A 17940-nucleotide genomic window follows, 5' to 3' on the forward strand; every position below is an offset into this window, starting at 1 on the left:
TTGGGGATACATGGTCTCAATAGTAGAGTTCTCAAAAAAAGTCTAAGACCCGTTCTAGCTGCAAGAGGGGCTGAAATTGATATGTGTGGGTGGTTTACATGGTGAGGAAACTGCAGTGTGTGAGGACTTTAGAGTAAAGCTACTGCTGAACCATAATGTGGGGAGCTACTGGACTGGTTTGGGCTCCATGAAACGATGTCCCTTTAGGTGCCCCGCTTTGAAGATGTTCTGTACCAGGCGTAACCGTCTGGGAGGGGACTGCAGGGCAGACTCTCTTGAGGGACTAAAGTACGTCTCCCAGCTGGCCTGGGAGTGTCTGGTAACGCTACAGGAGCAGCTGCAGAGAAATTCTGAATGAAAATACATTTGGGACTTCTCTGCTTGTCCCGCTGGTATAGCCTGATTTGGATAAGCAGCATGAAAATAGATGGATGGATTGATGGATGGTTGGACGTCGGTGAGGTAGAAAGCATCTGAAATAGGAGTAGAGTGGCCCTTCAGATCCTTGAAGCAGAGCACAGTGGCATGTGCAAGTGTGTGCTACAAGTGTCCTACTTTAAAAAAACAACAACATCTGTACCCTAATGGGACACTTTATGCATGGAGGAGGGCCACCAACACTAAATCCTTAGTCTTAAGGACAGAGAAACAAAGTATCTATTTCCATTAAATTATTTTTAACCTGTCCATCGATTCCCTGAGTGAGCCATTGTCCACCTTTTCAGTTATAACCAGAAGCAGCAGCTGGAGTTGGAGCAACTGCACTGTGACTTTGAACGTCTCAGGAGCCAAGAGCATCACAAGAGCCGGCAGCTGGAGGAACTGACGTGAGTCTCTGCTTTACTGTCCTGGCCAGCTTTCAAACACTTCACCATATGGAGGCCTGGGGGCAGGCTGCCTGTTTTGATTCACGTCTTCTATTTCTCACTGTCATTTGTCTTCCTTTTGTCTATTTACTTTTCCTCTCGCCGTGCAGCTCTGACCGTCATTCTATTTACAGGATGTGTCTCTCTCTGTGGAGTATTACAGTCATGCAGTTTGTGGCTAAAATAGATTATATGGAGGCTAACCCTTTTAACCCTCTCTTTGCCTTTTTCTGTCTTTGCTTCTTTCTTTCTGTGTAACTACTATTTGCATCTCCATTATGGATTTTTGGGATAAGGTAGCAGCTGGTTACTAATAGGCCTCTTTCTGCACTGACCTTTTCAACATATTGCATCAGAAGCAGATGGGTAACAGCCCATGAGTGGGGCAGCCGGTCCATGCTGTGTTTGTTCTTTATTCATGAATTATTCTGGCAAGGATCGGGTACTCACTGGGGTTAAGCAAATTTCATTTTTAATTGTCTATCTACCTAACTGTCTATAGATTTCTCCATGAGCGACATGAGCAGTCAAAGCAGGACCTCAAAGGGCTGGAAGAGACTGTTGTAAGTCATTATTTACTGTCACGATTCACTTGGCTCACTCAGTGGCCACTGATCCACTAAATACTCCCTAACAGCTTTAACTGCACTATTTCCTGTCTCTGTCTCTCCCTTAATGCTGAAGGCACGTGAGCTCCACACCCTGCACAACCTCCGCAAGCTTTTTGTTCAAGACCTCACGACTCGAGTTAGAAAAGTAAGACAGAAACAACTTAACTACAAAAGACATTTAAAAGCTTTAATTCCCACACATAACCACAGCTAGAGTACATGTGGCTTGACCCAGACTGTGTGCAAATTACTTCTTTAAAAATATATAAATATATATAAATATATAAAATATATTTTACTACTATTTGCGATGGAAGTGTTTTCTTCTTTCTTTTTTTTACACAAAACCAAAAGATCTCTACTGTTTCTGTCGACAGAGTGCAGGGATGGAGCCTGATGATAGTGGGGGATATATCACCCAGAAACAGAAGATTTCCTTTCTTGAAAACAACCTGGACCAGCTTACGAAAGTTCACAAACAGGTAAAATGAAACTATAAATCATAGCGAAAGAGACAGAAAATAACATTTCACCTGTCCACCATTTTGTTAAAAATGAGAACAAATCATCTGGTTTTTCCTTTGGAAGCCTGGTTCTCACCGTGCCGTTGTACAGCAATAAGGCAGAAATGCCTCAGCAGGATAGATCGTGAGAGGAGGACAAAAAGAGCAAGCCAAATTAAAATACAGAGCAGTGTGCACCGTTTGTCACTTCTCTCCTATGGGCAAAAGTAACGCTAGCACCATCAATCATCTCACTACTGCAACTTCACATTAAAGTCTCCTTGAAAACAGAGCAGCAGAAGGTGCCACGCTGCCTCTGGAGGAAAGCAGCATTAAACAGTTACTCCAATTTTTTATAAACATAAATGAATTCATCATGCAGGTGCACGTAAACACTCTCAGTCTTTTCTCTCTCACTAGCTGAATCCACACAAACTCTCAAAAGCAACCTTGTGCTCAAAAAGATTAGACATAAATGCACACAGTTCACATCTTTCTTTAATATTCTGGACTACAGCAGTGGACTAAGTGTTGATGTGCTAAATGTTCTGCAGACTGGCACATATACTCTGGCAGACTGGTGAGAGCTGCAGTGCAGCAGTTTGTCAGGCAGAAAACCAATCCTAAAGTGGCTGCTGGGAAACTGCATCCCATCCACCACCTGCTGATACTGTGGGAATGGAAGATGAAAGTCATGGTAATAAATTGCCACGCCAGTGTAAAGTGATAAGGCTCCCATAGGCAGTGGACAGTGCACTGGGGGGCTATGTATGAGTTCCTCTGCCCCTGCACATATATAATAATGTCTTCCTGTCTGACCATCTATCTGCACATACAACTGCCATGATTCCTCTTATAACATCACAATCACAACCATTTTTAGTTATTTTTTCTTTAAAATGATTCGTCACCAAACAATAATCTGGTATTGCCAAACCTCCTGTGGTTCTACTGAATTCCTGACAGCAGACAGTATGTAGAGTAGATAACTTGCCTGTTTGCTAAACCCTCAGGCCTTGCACTCAGTATCTCAGCAGGATATGAATTAGTTAGCACGATCACGAAGCAGCAGACTCACAGTGTTTAACGTGCTCAGTCATTGGATTTTCATGTTTACCCTTCCTACTCAGAAGAAACATGCTGTGTGCAGCAATTTAAAATCAATAAATCTCCATATTGGTTTTGCTTCATGAGAATGATCAGACAAGACCATTACCTAGTGGCAACCACGCTGTGTTTTACACAATGTGACAGGATTGTATTTTGTCACATTTTTAGAGTATTAGTCATATACACAAATTGTACCTAAAGCATAATTTTTATTTCTTTATGGAGATCAGATTATTATGTAGTCATTAAAAGAACTCAAACTTTGTAGGAGGTTTTTTGTTGGTCAAAACCTAGGTTAAGAAACATGCATTCAAAGAAGAGAATCACTTTGTTGAGTTGAGTATTTATTAGTTTTGGAATATGGGTACTAATCAAAAATGTTTTACTAGCAAATGATGCAGCACTGAAATTGACCCCTTCCTAGTTGACTGACGGAGGTACAGATGGGTGACAAATTAAAAGAAAAACCAACATGAATTGTCTTAGTAGGGAGTCAGGCCTCCATGAGCCTCCAGAACAGCTTCAGTCACAGACATCACTAAATAGATATGAAGATGAAAGTTTATACACGTTGGTCCAAAGTCTTCCATAGGTGTGAAACTGGGTTTTGAAAGGCTGTAGCATTTTATTCACGTCGTTTTCATAGTTACCAAACCATTCAGCAAGCCCTGGTGCATGTAAGCGTCTGTGTTTATGTTTCTCTACTCTTTTAGTGAGGTTTTTCCTTTGATTTACCACCACTTTGCTCACTGGCGTAGATATATAGTTAAATAGTATCAGCTGACTGTACAATAGCAAGCTGGCCGGCTGGTGCTAGCCTTCAATTTGAGGTATGTTAGTTAAGCATGTGAGTCTGAGTCTTTTCCTCAGACAATTTTTCCATCAGGTCACACTTGACAGTTCTCTGTTCCACCCCGCTGCACCTGTTAGCCACTAAATGAAAGAAATCTTCCAGTTCAAACGAAGGGGCTTATGTGGTCTGTTGAAGGAAACTTGTACTGCCAGGTACAGCCTCAGTTTGGTGAAGATGGAAAATAACTCAATCGGCCTCAGTCCTTCTTGGAATATATGTTTATTTCAAATCTGATATCAGAGAAGGTTTTAGTGTGAGTACACATGGGTATAGTCTTAACAAAATCCTTCACATCCTACACTTGTCTCAGCTTTAAATGGGAGGCCTTGAAGAAATCACGGCATAAGGGAGGGGTAGACACACAGTGTCTGCGACTTCTGGCTTAGGCAAGTTCTCATCCAAGCTTATAAGAAGATGTAACATCTCCAAGGTCTTCAGCTTATCTGACAGAATGCCTGAGAATCTTTACACAAACTACGCCAAGTGTAAAGGTCCCTGAGGGCCACTTGGGTTCCTTAACCATGACAACGCATAACTCATACATTTCTTCATATCCAAAGAATTCACTACCGCATGGTCACTTTGGTACTGCCATTGTTGTCTACTATAGCCATTGTTCTACTCTTCTCTGCACAAAAAAGGGGGAAACCTCACACAGTAAAACCGGAGGGTGCTTTTCAAGTGGAAGTGGTTGAAGAAATTAAATTAAGAAAAATCTCATTCATATTCTTATTCTTGCTTTTCAAGACAAACACAAAAGCAAAACATCACACCCAGGTCTCAAAATGGTACATAGCATTGTTAAAGGGACACAAGTTCCTTATAAATTGCATTCAGAAAATGGTAAACCCTGAAAGAAAAAAAAACTTTTATATAAAATATTACCAACAATATTACTAACTCTTTCTATAAATTTTGCGTCTCGTCAATATCTTGTATTATATAAGAAGATATGTTACATGTTCATTGATAGGTTCAGTCGATACCAGGTCATACTCCACGTGTTCTTGTGTGTGTGACAGCTGGTACGTGACAATGCAGATCTTCGCTGTGAGCTTCCAAAACTGGAGAAACGTCTTCGGTCTACAGCTGAGCGAGTTAAGGCGCTGGAGGGTGCGCTGAAGGAGGCGAAGGAAGGAGCCATGAAGGACCGCCACCGGTACCAGCAGGAGGTGGAGCGCATCAAAGATGTGATGAGGGCTCGCAATCCCTTCCGCCGGCCCCACGCTGCGCAGATAGGTAACATGTACACCCCACTAGATCAGCAGTGATCTACACTATACATTACACAGCTGTATGTGTCATTTCAGTAAAAGCTTTGTAATCTGATGAAATGATGATAACATAATCTGTAGGTAGGCAGTGATTCATTGCAGCCATCCATGTTCTGTGTGTATTGACATGCAATATCCCAGTGTTGTGCCATAGGTGCTCAGTTTTAACAAAGCATAATTCTTCTGTGTGATTCTTATAGCAAGTAAATTATGAATATTGCTATAGGAATTATTGTAGAAATCAAACAATGTAAAATGTTAATCCTCTCCACCATTTGGGTTGCACACTCCAGTCTATCTGGCCACACCGTTTCATCTAGAGCTAACGATTAATCGATTAGTTGTCAACTATTAAATGAATCGCCAACTATTGTCATAATTGATTAATTGAAAAAAATTGAAAAGTCTGAATTCTCTGATTACAGCTTCTTAAATGTGAGTGTTTTCTGTATTCCTATCTCCTTTATGACAGTAGATATACAGAATATCTTTGGGTTGTGGACAAAACAAGACATCTGAGGAGGTCATCTTTGCCTTTGGCAAACACTGATCGATATTTTTCACAATTTTTGGACATTTTATAAACCAAACAGCTAATCGATTAATTGAGAAATTAATATGTGTTTATACTAAACATGTGTTAGTTGGCATAAATTATGACAACACTTATTTATCATACTAAAATGCTAAAAAGTATGAAACTAGAATAGTTGTGATGGTTGGTTTCAATATTTTGCATGAGAGGATATGCACAATGAGCGTGCTCTTCTAAGAGAAATACAAATTATTAGAAAAGCTGTGTAATTCATTTTGATCACCAAGACTTACTTTAATCACTGTGTCAAAAGATGAAAAGATAGTTTCACTCAGGCATTAGAATTTTGTGTGAAAGAAATGAGAGACGCAATGTTGCTGTGAAAAAAATAGCTATTGATTTGAGAGTGTTTTTAGAATAATGATTTTCATTTGAGGATTAAACCAAGCCAACAGAGAACAACTGTGATATTGTAACGAATATTGAAGTCCAACTGAATTCACATTTAGTCATCCCATTATGTAGTGAAAACTTACAAAAAATGTTTTTTTAAATGTATTTTTAATAGCTTTTTTTATTAAAAGGAAGAATAAAGATTATGCTCCTTTTCCTCTTGGCTGGCGTTGTAGCTTGATTGACAGAGTGCCTGGCTTACACAGTAGTGACTGAGAGACAAAGTTAACAAACAAGCGTACAGCAGAAAAAACAGAGACAGCGGGTTGTTTGTGGTATTAAATACTAAAGACCACATCAGCATCTAACCAGGCCAAAGTGATAATTGCAGGTTTAAATGCTGTTTAATGTGCAGCTAATTAGCTATCTAGCCTGCAAACTGACATTAGCAAGGCACTTTCCTAGATTAATATTGGTTTGGTCACTCATTCAACAATTTAAGGTGCAGACTTTAGCAGGAAAACGAATATAGGTTGTTGTTCAGTCTGTGGTTTTTATGTTGTGTAGCTGCTGTCTAGCTCAGTGTGAACGTCTGCTCTGCCTATGATAGCACGCTGATCTTATGGCTTCATGCAAGATTTGATGTAGGCTGTATCAAAATACGGTAATTTCCGTGATGATTTCTCAGAATGATTTTTTTTCTAAAAGGGGAACACAAGACAAGTGATTTACAGAGCAGATATTAATAAATTAGTTATGTATGCTGTAGCAGACAAAGAAAACTCTTTAATTTCAGTTTAATATATTCTCAGTAATCCAGCCACATTAAAAATGTATTAGTTTGTGCTACAGATGACAGCGTAGCACTGGCCCTCTAGGGCAAAATAAATAGAATGTTTTTGTCTTTTTTGGATGAATGGATCAATCAATAGATCTATATCTGTTTTACTGCTGCTGTTTATTGCAGCCAAGCCTGTGCGCCCTGGCCACTACCCAGCATGCTCTCCTACCAACCCCTTCTTCATCCGAGGCTACAGCGATAACCCCATGGCCTTCTGCAAAGCTGGTTTCCACAACAGCAACAACCAAGAAGCAGCCACTCCTGCCACTCCTGCAACACCAGAGAGTGAGCCCACTTTACCCGAGACCAACTCCAATCAGAACAGCCCCGTTAAACACATCAACTCCCAAAACAATGATTCACTCGACAACGACGCTCAGGACCACATGTGAGTGAACCCAGTTGCATGACGTAGAATTTGTGAGTAATATATTGCAGGTGATTTGTGCATCATAGTTTGGACTATACTCTTACCTCTTTTTGACCTTAGAAATAGTAGTTGACAAAATAATCTTAAGGCCCATTTACTAACTTGGCTTTCAACCAAAGCCACAGTTGTCATAACAATGATCCACTCATGATGAAGATGAATACAGCTAAATGCTCAAAAAACACATAGCAAGTGGCTCTTTTTTGTCAAACTTCTGTTTCCAAAAAATTAATCTTCATGCTTAATTTATGTCTGTTACTGCAACGATAAAGTATCTGTGTGTAATCTGTGGTCTGAATTGTTGTGCTGCTTTTAAAAAGCTTAAACAGTCAAACATTTTACAGTCTAGTGTGTGTGTCTAGATGTATGCTTGCAACACAAGCAGTTTTAATCTATTTTTTATTTTGTGGCTGAGAGAGCACTTGGGTACACTTAAATTTTCTTTTTTGTTGGTATTGTTTCTGTTTAATTTTATTTAACTCAAAGACCTTTGCATTAATATCTCTTTCTCTGCTTTGTAGGCTTCCAGCTGAACCACAGCGGCAAACAGACAAGAACACCGCAGAGATGCTTGATTCAGAAAATGGTGAGCCCTGATCAGATAATGCCTGCTAAAATAATGAGAACTGTTATGATCAAGATCAGTAAATTCACTTCTTCTTATGACCGTTTTTAGTGGTTGAAGAGATGCTGTCTTACCAGTCATTATGTTTGAATGTTGTTTCATATACTCTCAGAGATTGGTGGTTGAGGGGTTGTCCTGCTGCTATGATAACAATTCTGCCAACTGTCTCTTTTTAGTTTTTGCTTTCATCTTTTGTAATGGGCTCATAGTCAGTAGTCTAAACTGTAATTCCAAGCCATTGGTGAGTGAGGAGGAGGCTTTCAGTAAAGGTCAACTTAGTTCTCTTAGTTATTATAGGATACTGCTGATGCTGCTGCTGCTGCTACTTGATGCTTTTGTGCATCTTCATGTTTGTGTGTGAGTGTGTGTGTGTGTGTGTGTGTGTGTCTGCTCACATTAGCAACAGACTCTGGAGGAGATAGATTAGGATTGCAGTGTCATTACTCAGCCAGACAGGCTGAGTGCCCACCTCAGCCCGTGACCCATTGATGGCAGTTGTAGAGTTGTGTAACAACACACACACCTCTTTGATTCACCGGGAATATCAATAGAAGTCAGAAACAGGGTTTGAGCCAAAATATATCAATCTGCTGCGACAGTACCTGCCTTTTATTAAATAACAGATAACAGTGATGTTGTCCACTGAGTTTTATTTTTTGCTTCTCATGATGTTTCAGAGGGTTTTCAACCCTGCCAACTCAACACTCAGTACTGGCAGCTGTTCAGATGAGTCATCGCAAGAGATTTGTAAATATTTGTGCTGTTTATTTTATTCAGTTTGAGTTTGTTTTCAATATTCTCTTCAGTCATTTTCCCTTGAATGGATATGTGGCATTTTAGAATGGAAGTGCTTACACTGTAATGTATTCTGATGTCAAACTTGGTGGGAAATTTCCTTCTTGGTCCATCACTAGTAATTTTCACTGTTGGAGATAATTCTACTCAGTTTCATGAATTTCAGAAAGAGCCTATGGGGAAGTGTAAAACGCAAAGCCAAAGAACTCTGAGAGGCCTGTTCCCCAAATGTCTTTTTTCTCAGTAGTTTCAGTGTGTTGAGGTGTAGCCTTGACAGTTCCCGTTTAGGATAAGAACTGTCACAGCTATTTTAAAAGGAGATTAAACTGAACAGCCTCATAATCCAGTCAAGCATGAGGTCCCTTTATAATTGCCAACTCATCAAATTGAAGCAAAGAGCACACAAATTAAGTAAACTGTCACCCATGAATAACAATGAACACATGCACACACACACACTTCCCAGTTGCTGGAGACTGAGAAACAGCTGACACTTCATGATATGTCTGGCTATGAATATGCTGGGTCACGTAAAAAGCCAAGTGAATAGTATATAGTAGTATAGTACTGACAGTACAGTATAGTATGTATGGTATAGTTCAGGGAAAGCAAAGGCATCTAAGGATTATAATAACACAGTAGCTGCTTGACGAACACCTGGGAAATTAATGCAGTTTTGGGGCTCCACAGAATGTAACTATGATCCAGCTGTACTGTTGGTCTACCTGTAAGGACAATGGCTAATGCAAAGAACCTCTCTGGATGGGAGGACTTTTAAAAGTTGTAGCACTTTGTTATTGTTATTATCTGCTGTGCTAGTAATAGTGGTAGAAAAATCTGATAAACGGTTGTTTCTTCAAATAGTGTAAAACCCATGTTTACATTTTCCTGACAAGCAATATTTTGTTGTGCAAATAAAAACCCCAGCATTGGTCATTTGTGTAAACAGTCAGTCAACAGAAATTACATATACAATATAGAAAACACAAAATGACACATGTTTATGTTTAGTAGCTTGTGTTTTTATAGACCTACAAACACTCTTCAGGAGCAGGTGTTGGATAGGTGTCCTTTTCACCATAACCACCATCTGTTTCTGACCCTAATAAATAGATTTTACTTGTATAAACTTCACCACACATTAACCATGTTTTAATGACCATGATCTTTGCCTCACCATAACCATAGCCTAAACCTGTGGCTGTGCTGTTGCTGTGTCTTTGTCAAGCTGATTGGGTTTCCAGATCAATAAAATGCACAAACGGGTTGTTTTAATATGCCCTGACAAACAACCTATTCAGTCATTCATGTATAAAGACTTGTTGTCTGAGAACAAACACATTATGCAGCTGCTTGTTCTAAAGTCATCTGTCTCCAATGGCTTTGGGCTGTTTCAGTTAAACTCATATGTGTCTGTGATAAACCCACTTCTTCCCTAATTTACACACCACCAACCCTCTCACTGTGCACCTGCCTGCCTCCTTATGCACCTCTTTCTTTCCACAGGAAACACTACAGATATCAATGACAACAGGTAAGACTGGTGCACCTTCTTCGATTACTGCAAAACACCTGCTGGTGTTTGTTGTTAATATGTAGCTTTTGTAGAAATGTAGGATATATTTTGAACCTTGTATGATGGGCTAACAACAGTTTGGCTTCAACTTAAGGCCCTGAAATATTTACTTTTATTAGCAGATAAGCAGCTGTCAGGACATGTTGAAGCCCCCCCCCGCTTTAACACCAATTACTGTAAATCACTGATTTGCTTCCCTCACTGCGGTGTCTCTGCTCCACCACTGCCCCCTTGTTGCTGTCACTGCCACCGCTGCTACTGCTGCTACTGCTGCTACTGCTGCTGCTGCTGCCGCTGCCGCTGCTGCTGCGGATGAATCTGGTGACGGGGTGCTGTGGCCAACCTATATGATTCTGGTGTGTTGGTTAGCATGTGTCTGAATGTCAATTCTGTGTCCAGAACTGACATATGTGACAATCAGGATCCAGCCAAACTCTACAGCCTGCAGCCAGAGACTTCAGCCAGCTAATAGTCCTGAGCAGGTAAGAACACTGATAGACAGATCGACTCTTTAATTTATTCGCTACAGAATACCGGTTCATGAGTCATAGGTCAAAAATGAGTAATTTACCTTACAAGTCTCACAAGTACCCACACAATCAATTAACAGTCAAAGCCTTACTCCACATAAAGAATAGATGGAGCCTTTAAGCTACATGAGCAGCTTTCCTCCATAAATTGCTATTTTCCATTTGTACTGGACTTGTGAGCTTAAATTCATGAATAACCAAATGTTATGACAACCTGAAAGCTTGAATTAAACGTTATGACTTTGATTAAAATGCACTTCATACGATGGTGATTTAAAAGCGTTTTTCAATTAAAATTGTATAGGATGTGGTCAAATGGTAAAATTAAGTGTCAGTGATTACATACAAATTTACGTATGTGAATTTATATAATTACAATGTCAATGTTAATTCTGAGAACTATGGGCCCGTTTCACAAAAAGCAGTAAGCCCTGCTTACACCACGATCACAAATAATGGCAACGTCAAATCTCACATGTGATTGTGAGTCATGAGTCAATGGGTTGCAAGTATGATTTCTGTTTTGATTATGGAAAAATTAACAGGAAAGGAATCTCATACTGCAAATTGCAGCTTGCATGTTGAAACGGGCCCCGGGCATTGAAGAAAACAGCCCCGCTGCTCATTAAACATTACTGGAATAAAATTCAGATTGAAACTGGGTTTATTAATGGGAAAATAGAAGTGAATAAATTATTTTATTATTGATATGTTTCCATTCACAGCAAAGTAACTTTTTTCAGCAATAACTTGATGGTAAGTTAAAATACAATCAGAATGGATCTATAGGGAATAGACCCTGTGTGGGAGCAGAAACCCTGCCAGGGTGAAGGGGATGATTTTTTTTCTAGGGCCTACACTACGCTAAAAGTACCTACACTCACAGACTATGACACACTTTACACAAAAATATCCAACAAACAGCATCTGTCTCTGACCAGCATTTTCTTTTTTGGAATCACTTCATAAATCCCAGTGGAGAGTTAAAGATTATACATTATAAATTATATTCCTCTGAGAAAGACCCAAATGAAAAAGAGGAATTAAATGATCACCGGCTCTGGGTTTTTACTTCATCCCACTACTTTTACTATCACAGGGTTCATTTGGTTGCCTTTTTAATGTATTAAAGTTAATAATACTCAACGCCACCTGTCACAGGGACAAAACGGTGAAGTGAATTCTTTTGCAGAACTGGCACTATAATTTAATTCTAACCGTAGTCATGTTCTACTTTAGGCAAAACTAGTAATGTGTAAAGTGCTCACACTCTGTATAACACTCAACCTGCAGATTGAGGACTGCTGTATGAAGTGTTATAATGATGAAATGCAAAAGCTATTCTAACTTTTCAAGCTCTATAAGCTGACATGAAGTTTTCTGCAGGGTAAATGTAAGTTTTGCACAGTGCTGGTGAATTTTACATTGTCTGAAGTCTAAATATGGCCCCAGAGTGTTCCATGCAGTTCCCAAACACAACTAACTCTCAGTAAAGACACCAGAAATAAAATGACTCGAGACGTATTCCTTCTGGCAATGTTAGCATGACTCACTGGCTGCTGTCTCTTCTTTTCTGCCGACTCCCTGTTTCTCTCAAATATATCTTACTGTCACTCCGACTTTCTGTTTTTCTGTCTCCCTCTCTCTTTCTCTCCCACTCTCTCTCTGTCTCTCTCTCTTTCTCTCTCTCCAGGCAGACGTTTCTTCGGAGGCCTCCTCTGTAAATCTGCATGCAGCTGATCACTGTCCTCCAAGCCTCTCCTTCCTCTCCCATCCTCACCTGCTGTAAACAGACCTCTGTCTCTCCTGTGTCCCTTTTCCTCCCTTTGCTTGCTCCTCTTCAATCCCTTCTCCTTGCTGTACAATGACACGGGTTGTATGTGGGAATCGGTAGGATCCATGCCAAGCACTGCATCTCAAATTCCCAATCTGGCAGCTCATACCCATTTTGTTGCACACCCTCCACATGACTTGGAAAACAAAGGGACCACAAATAGAAAGGCAGGGAAGAGAAAGTAATAATAATCCTTATTAAAGTGCAGTGCTGTAGGTAACCACTAGGGTGTGCTGTTTCTCTCAGTGACGGGATCACACTGGACATAAAAAACAGTACTTTCATACAACTTTAAACTGAGGTCTTTATTATTATTATTATTATTATTATTATTATTATTATTACTAAACATGCATATGGATCTGAAAACTCCAAGGTAAACTGTGTTAAAACACATGAAAACAGCGTGATCCTCAAGCTCACTTTACTAATATAAATACTTTTGACTGTGCATGTTGATTTTTGATGTTGGTCTTTAGCTTTTTCTCGGAAAAAAAATAAAGAGGAAGAGAGCTAGTGGGGCAACATTATCATAAAATGTTTCAGTCTAAACACCAGTACAGGAGAAGTACTGAAAGCCAGTGTAAATGGGAAATGCAGTCTGTTTAAAGGCATTATTCAATACCTTTGTTATTGTCAAAAAATCCCATGAAAAGCAAAACCAAAACCATCAATGCATTACTCTGCCTCTCAGTATTGGGTTAGCCTGCCTGTGGCTCTCAGTCACAAGCCAAGTGATGTAAATCTTTACAAACAGGACTTCCGTATATAGTTTAATTTTGAAAAAGCCTCAGTAATTTCCTAAAACAGCTGGGCACTGCAGTTTTTCGCAAGCATTACTCAAACATGAGTAAATAGCACAGTTGTTGGGGACTATTTTCAGCCGCGGATTAATTCACATTTGGCGCACTAGTGAGTTTTTACAGAAGCAGGATGGTGTATTTTTGATTTTGACAAAGTAAAATACAGTGCACATATTCATGGGGATGAAGAAATGTTATCCAATGCATCAAAGTGGCTCATTGATGTGTTATTTGGAAAGAATGGAGGTTGATGGCACATGTTGTAAGCTACTGTAAGTCAGGCTTTAGATGCCATATTGCAATACTTAGTAGTAGTAGTTCATTGTTGGTTATTGTCTTCACAATAGAATAGAAAAATATAGAATCACCAGACTTGTCATTTAAAGCAAGCTTTTAAAAGTTCAGTTTCAGTCCAAACTGAAAGCAATCACTAATTTGTGATTCTTTACTGTTGATTCCCAAAATATCAGGCTAATTGCAATTTAAATTCTTCGAAAGAGCGTTAGTAGTCATAGTAACAATATAGTCCATAACTGCTGTTGCCAGGTAGGTAGACTTACACACACACAAAACTAAAAAAACACATACACAGACCTGCAGTAGTTCCAACTTGGCCAAGCTTTTATTTACACAATAGATGATTTCTGACATTTGACTGTCTTTAATCAAATTTAACAAAGGATTAAGTTTATACATACAGTACAGTATGTAACTACTCAAGACTCTTCATCAGACACATCAGTTTTATATTTTGGTACCCTTGGAGGATATATTTCAGACACTGTTTTTCCTCTTGTTAGATTAAGAGCTTTGAAATCTTAAGGCATCAGATGGCTCTGGTAGTGGCACTATCTCACCAAGTGCAGAAAGAACCATAGTGTTAAAACAGGGAGTTGGTTAGAACATTGTTTAAAATAAAACATACTCGTAGTAGAGAGACTTTTAAGCTGTACATTATCCCTACGAAAGCTGCCTGTCAGGGATTGTTATGTGTGATATTCAGTCATTGTCATGTAAACCAAAAGAATGACAGAATGGAAAAAAATAATTGCGTAACAAATATTTTTATACTGCTAGTTGTAGTTTAAAAGACAAAATATTACCTATCATTTGCTCTATTTTGTTCTAATGTTAGTTATTTGCTAGTTATTCTCAATGTATAGCAGTTTGGGAATGTGAAGCAATATCATTTGTTTTTATGTGCAAATGTATGGTGAGATTGTTTCTTACACTGCAGAATGCTCTAGATTTCAGATTTCCACTGTTGTGAAAAATGGGTGCATATGTGCAGTTGCTGTTCCAATGTGAATTTGTTAATCATACTTTATGAACCACCTCAGACTGAAACCAAAGCCCCAGTTGTAATGAGTCATTTAAAGAGGATCTTGTTCTGCAATAGTCCATGTAAGCTCTGATGGAGACATAACCCAAGGGTTACTATAAGTTATCAAGAGCTGATACAGCCTCGTCTTATCCCTCTGACACACCCTCAGATAAAGCACCTCATCAGCAAATGAGGTGTTTGACCTTTGACCCCAAAACAGAGAGATATTGCATACCCTGTATTACTTGGGTGCATTCTGAGCAGAGTCACTCCTGGCGTCCCATCAAACTCTCTGATGACCTCCTGATCAGCCAGTCAGGATGAGAGAGTGAAGGGTGACAGTTGAGGGACTGTATGTATGTGTGTGTGTATGCATGTGTGTATTTTGAGAGAGAAGAGGAGCTGTATCTTCTTGGCAGAGTCTCTTACTTTTGGATTGTCTGGGATCCTTTTAACAAAACAGACCAGAGGGGTGTACTACGAAGCAAGTTCGACACAGCCAGGCTTTCTTTACGTTATCTGGCGCGACAAAGCATAAAATATATTGGGGTGTAGATGGGTATTACGACAGTGGTCTTCAACTTTCTTTGTTAACCTAGTAACAAAGAAAGTTGATGACCACCGTTGTAATACCCATCGATTTCTTCATCAGGCTCTGTGCATCTTCCCTGAAAAGGGGGCGTTTGGCACGTCTTTAGACTCTTCTTCCACTCAAAATGGACCAATTGCATGCCGCCGCCTTCAGCAACCAGTTGTTAAAATGGAAAGCTATGAAGAATATTTTAAAAAGTATTACAGCAAAAAGCTTCACTGTTGCTGCAAATAAGGCCTCCCTTTTATTTCTAACGTGACAGCTGCACCTTGTGAAGCTCTTAAACTCTAAACTTGAGACAGCATATTTAAACATTACACTCAAGGACTGCGTTTAGATCTGACACTGTCCTACAACGAAGGATACGCAGAAATCATTTTAATTTTGCGTGATCAAAGTGAGATGAATTTTATGGATTTAATATTATGTATGATAAATAACAATAGACTAATGAATTTTCTAATCAGTGTTCTATTAGCTGCAATACCAGCAATGTGAAACGGACATGGCAGCAAATCAGGACCGAGCATAAAAACATCATCCGAAGTGGTCTGTATTTGCTCTGCCTTCAATATTCAATATTCGAGTGTTGGTGATATGCTGTGTAAAACATGTTAAGTTCTTCAGTCAGTGACATTGACTGGACACTGATATAGATTTGGAATTGGTCCCCGGGCGCTGCACAGCGCCTGCCCACTGCTCCCTTGAGGGATAGGTAAAATGCAGAGAATGACAATAAATTGCCTTTACCTTTAAATTTAAAGTGTTAAACAAACAGGGGAAAAAATGTCTCTATCAACTGAGTCCATGTAGGTTCAGGAGGCGACTCGATGCAAACAGTTTGTGCTACTCTAACTGCACAGCTTAGTTAAGTGGCACTACTACTGTATGGCTTAATCTCACTTCGTAGTACACCCCTCAATAACGCTTTAGATTACAGCCTGCAAATTACAGTGTAAATATTTTGTACATAAGAGGTACCAATTACATACTTATGGGGTAACTAATGGATAGGCACGAGGAAAGAGGTACAACAGGCGGTTACAAATTTGTTTAGAAATAAATTACACTTTAATTGCCTTTTTGTTTTACTGGTTAACCTAATGTTTTGTTCCCCAACAACATGTAGTGCACATCATATTAATAATAATATTTTTATTAATAAGTATTTAACTGAAAGTATTTAAATTGTTTTTACAATGTAATTTCCAAACTAAATTGTTTTTGTTAAGATATTATCATTTCAAAATAAATGAACTTAACTTATTTTATTGCGGTACTGGTACAACAAAAAGTTGTTCCCTTAACCTCTTACTCTTTCCTATATTTGTCCCATATAGTTACCCAGTAAGTAATGTATTGATACCCTGTATATACTGAATTATTATATTAGTAATCTAAACCAACAGACTCACTTGTCATTATTTTGAGGCTCATCAGACATACATGAAGTAATTTATCACGCGCTTTTCTTTATGCTTTAAGCCTTTTCACTGATTATCTAAGACTTCAGTAGACTTTCTCCAAAGGGTCGTAAAGGTTATTGAACTTGAACAACATTTTCATTGAATTTGAGTGTGTTTACATAACCTGTAGAAACCATGAGTTGAATGTAAATGCCCTTTTTTTTGCCAGTCTGCTGTTCATCAATGAAATCTACAAAGAAACTATTCTGACTATTCTTCTGACATGCACTATGGTTGTTGCGTTCGGGTGATTGAGTGTAGATTATTTTCCCTGTCTTATCTGTTTGTATTATAGTAATTGTAACCAATTAGAAAATATTATGGAAAGTTAATAAAATGTGATGATGTAGCCTAAATATGCAGAAGTACAACTATGACAAGAATGGTTGGGTGATTTAAAAAAACAGGTGTCTGTTTGTACATTTGTGCGTTGGTTGTTTTGTTTATGGTGTGTGATTTAGTGCATGCACTACTTTCTGCTGTAGCTGAGCTGAGAAACATTACTGTTATCTCATGAAAGCCACTTCAATAAAGATGATCCTGTGTACATATCATTATTACACTGTCTGTTGTTACTCTGCTACTCTAATTATGTGAGATTTTTACCCTCAAGCACTTTGAAAAGGCACATTAAGCAAATATTTCCACTTATACTAAAAAAAGAAATACTGAAATTATAATTTATTTAAGAAAAATTAGAGTGTCTGTATTGTAATCACTTTGTTATGTTTGCCATAAATATATTGACTTAAGATATTGGGGGGAGTGTACATGTGTATACTGCTTTCATTTCACTTTGCTCCAAATTGCTGTCCAAGTTAAACACTTTTTAAAAACTAGGGCACAAAACAAACCTGTCATGGTTTCGTGGAACAATGTGCATTTGGCCACAGACTACATGACCTTTGCCACTCATTTATTTTTATTACGCCATGTATGACTGGTCTTCCTGTATTTGTCTTAGCTGTGACTTTATAGA

At 38.9% G+C, this 17940-nt stretch overlaps 1 protein-coding gene across 3 annotated transcripts in view; it reads left to right on the forward strand.

The window, feature by feature from the left end:
• Positions 1 to 17580, forward strand: part of kif5ab (kinesin family member 5A, b) — a 50594-nt gene extending 33014 nt beyond the window's left edge. Inside the window, exons 20-29 of one of the 3 annotated variants that reach the window (XM_046029067.1) lie at positions 726 to 827; positions 1369 to 1429; positions 1551 to 1622; positions 1855 to 1959; positions 4966 to 5182; positions 7113 to 7374; positions 7938 to 8002; positions 10343 to 10370; positions 10812 to 10894; positions 17131 to 17580. In XM_046029067.1, coding sequence (XP_045885023.1) covers positions 726 to 827; positions 1369 to 1429; positions 1551 to 1622; positions 1855 to 1959; positions 4966 to 5182; positions 7113 to 7374; positions 7938 to 8002; positions 10343 to 10370; positions 10812 to 10881 — 982 coding nt within the window. In that variant the 3' untranslated portion in view covers positions 10882 to 10894; positions 17131 to 17580. Of the gene's footprint in view, positions 1 to 725; positions 828 to 1368; positions 1430 to 1550; positions 1623 to 1854; positions 1960 to 4965; positions 5183 to 7112; positions 7375 to 7937; positions 8003 to 10342; positions 10371 to 10531; positions 10632 to 10811; positions 10895 to 17130 lie in introns of those variants that run through there. The other 2 variants (XM_046029069.1, XM_046029068.1) reach the window with 2 other exon arrangements.
• Positions 17581 to 17940: the final 360 nt, after the last annotated feature.

This window comes from Micropterus dolomieu, linkage group LG18 (genome assembly GCF_021292245.1).
Source record: "Micropterus dolomieu isolate WLL.071019.BEF.003 ecotype Adirondacks linkage group LG18, ASM2129224v1, whole genome shotgun sequence".
In the NCBI taxonomy this organism is placed as follows: Eukaryota; Metazoa; Chordata; class Actinopteri; order Centrarchiformes; family Centrarchidae; genus Micropterus; species Micropterus dolomieu.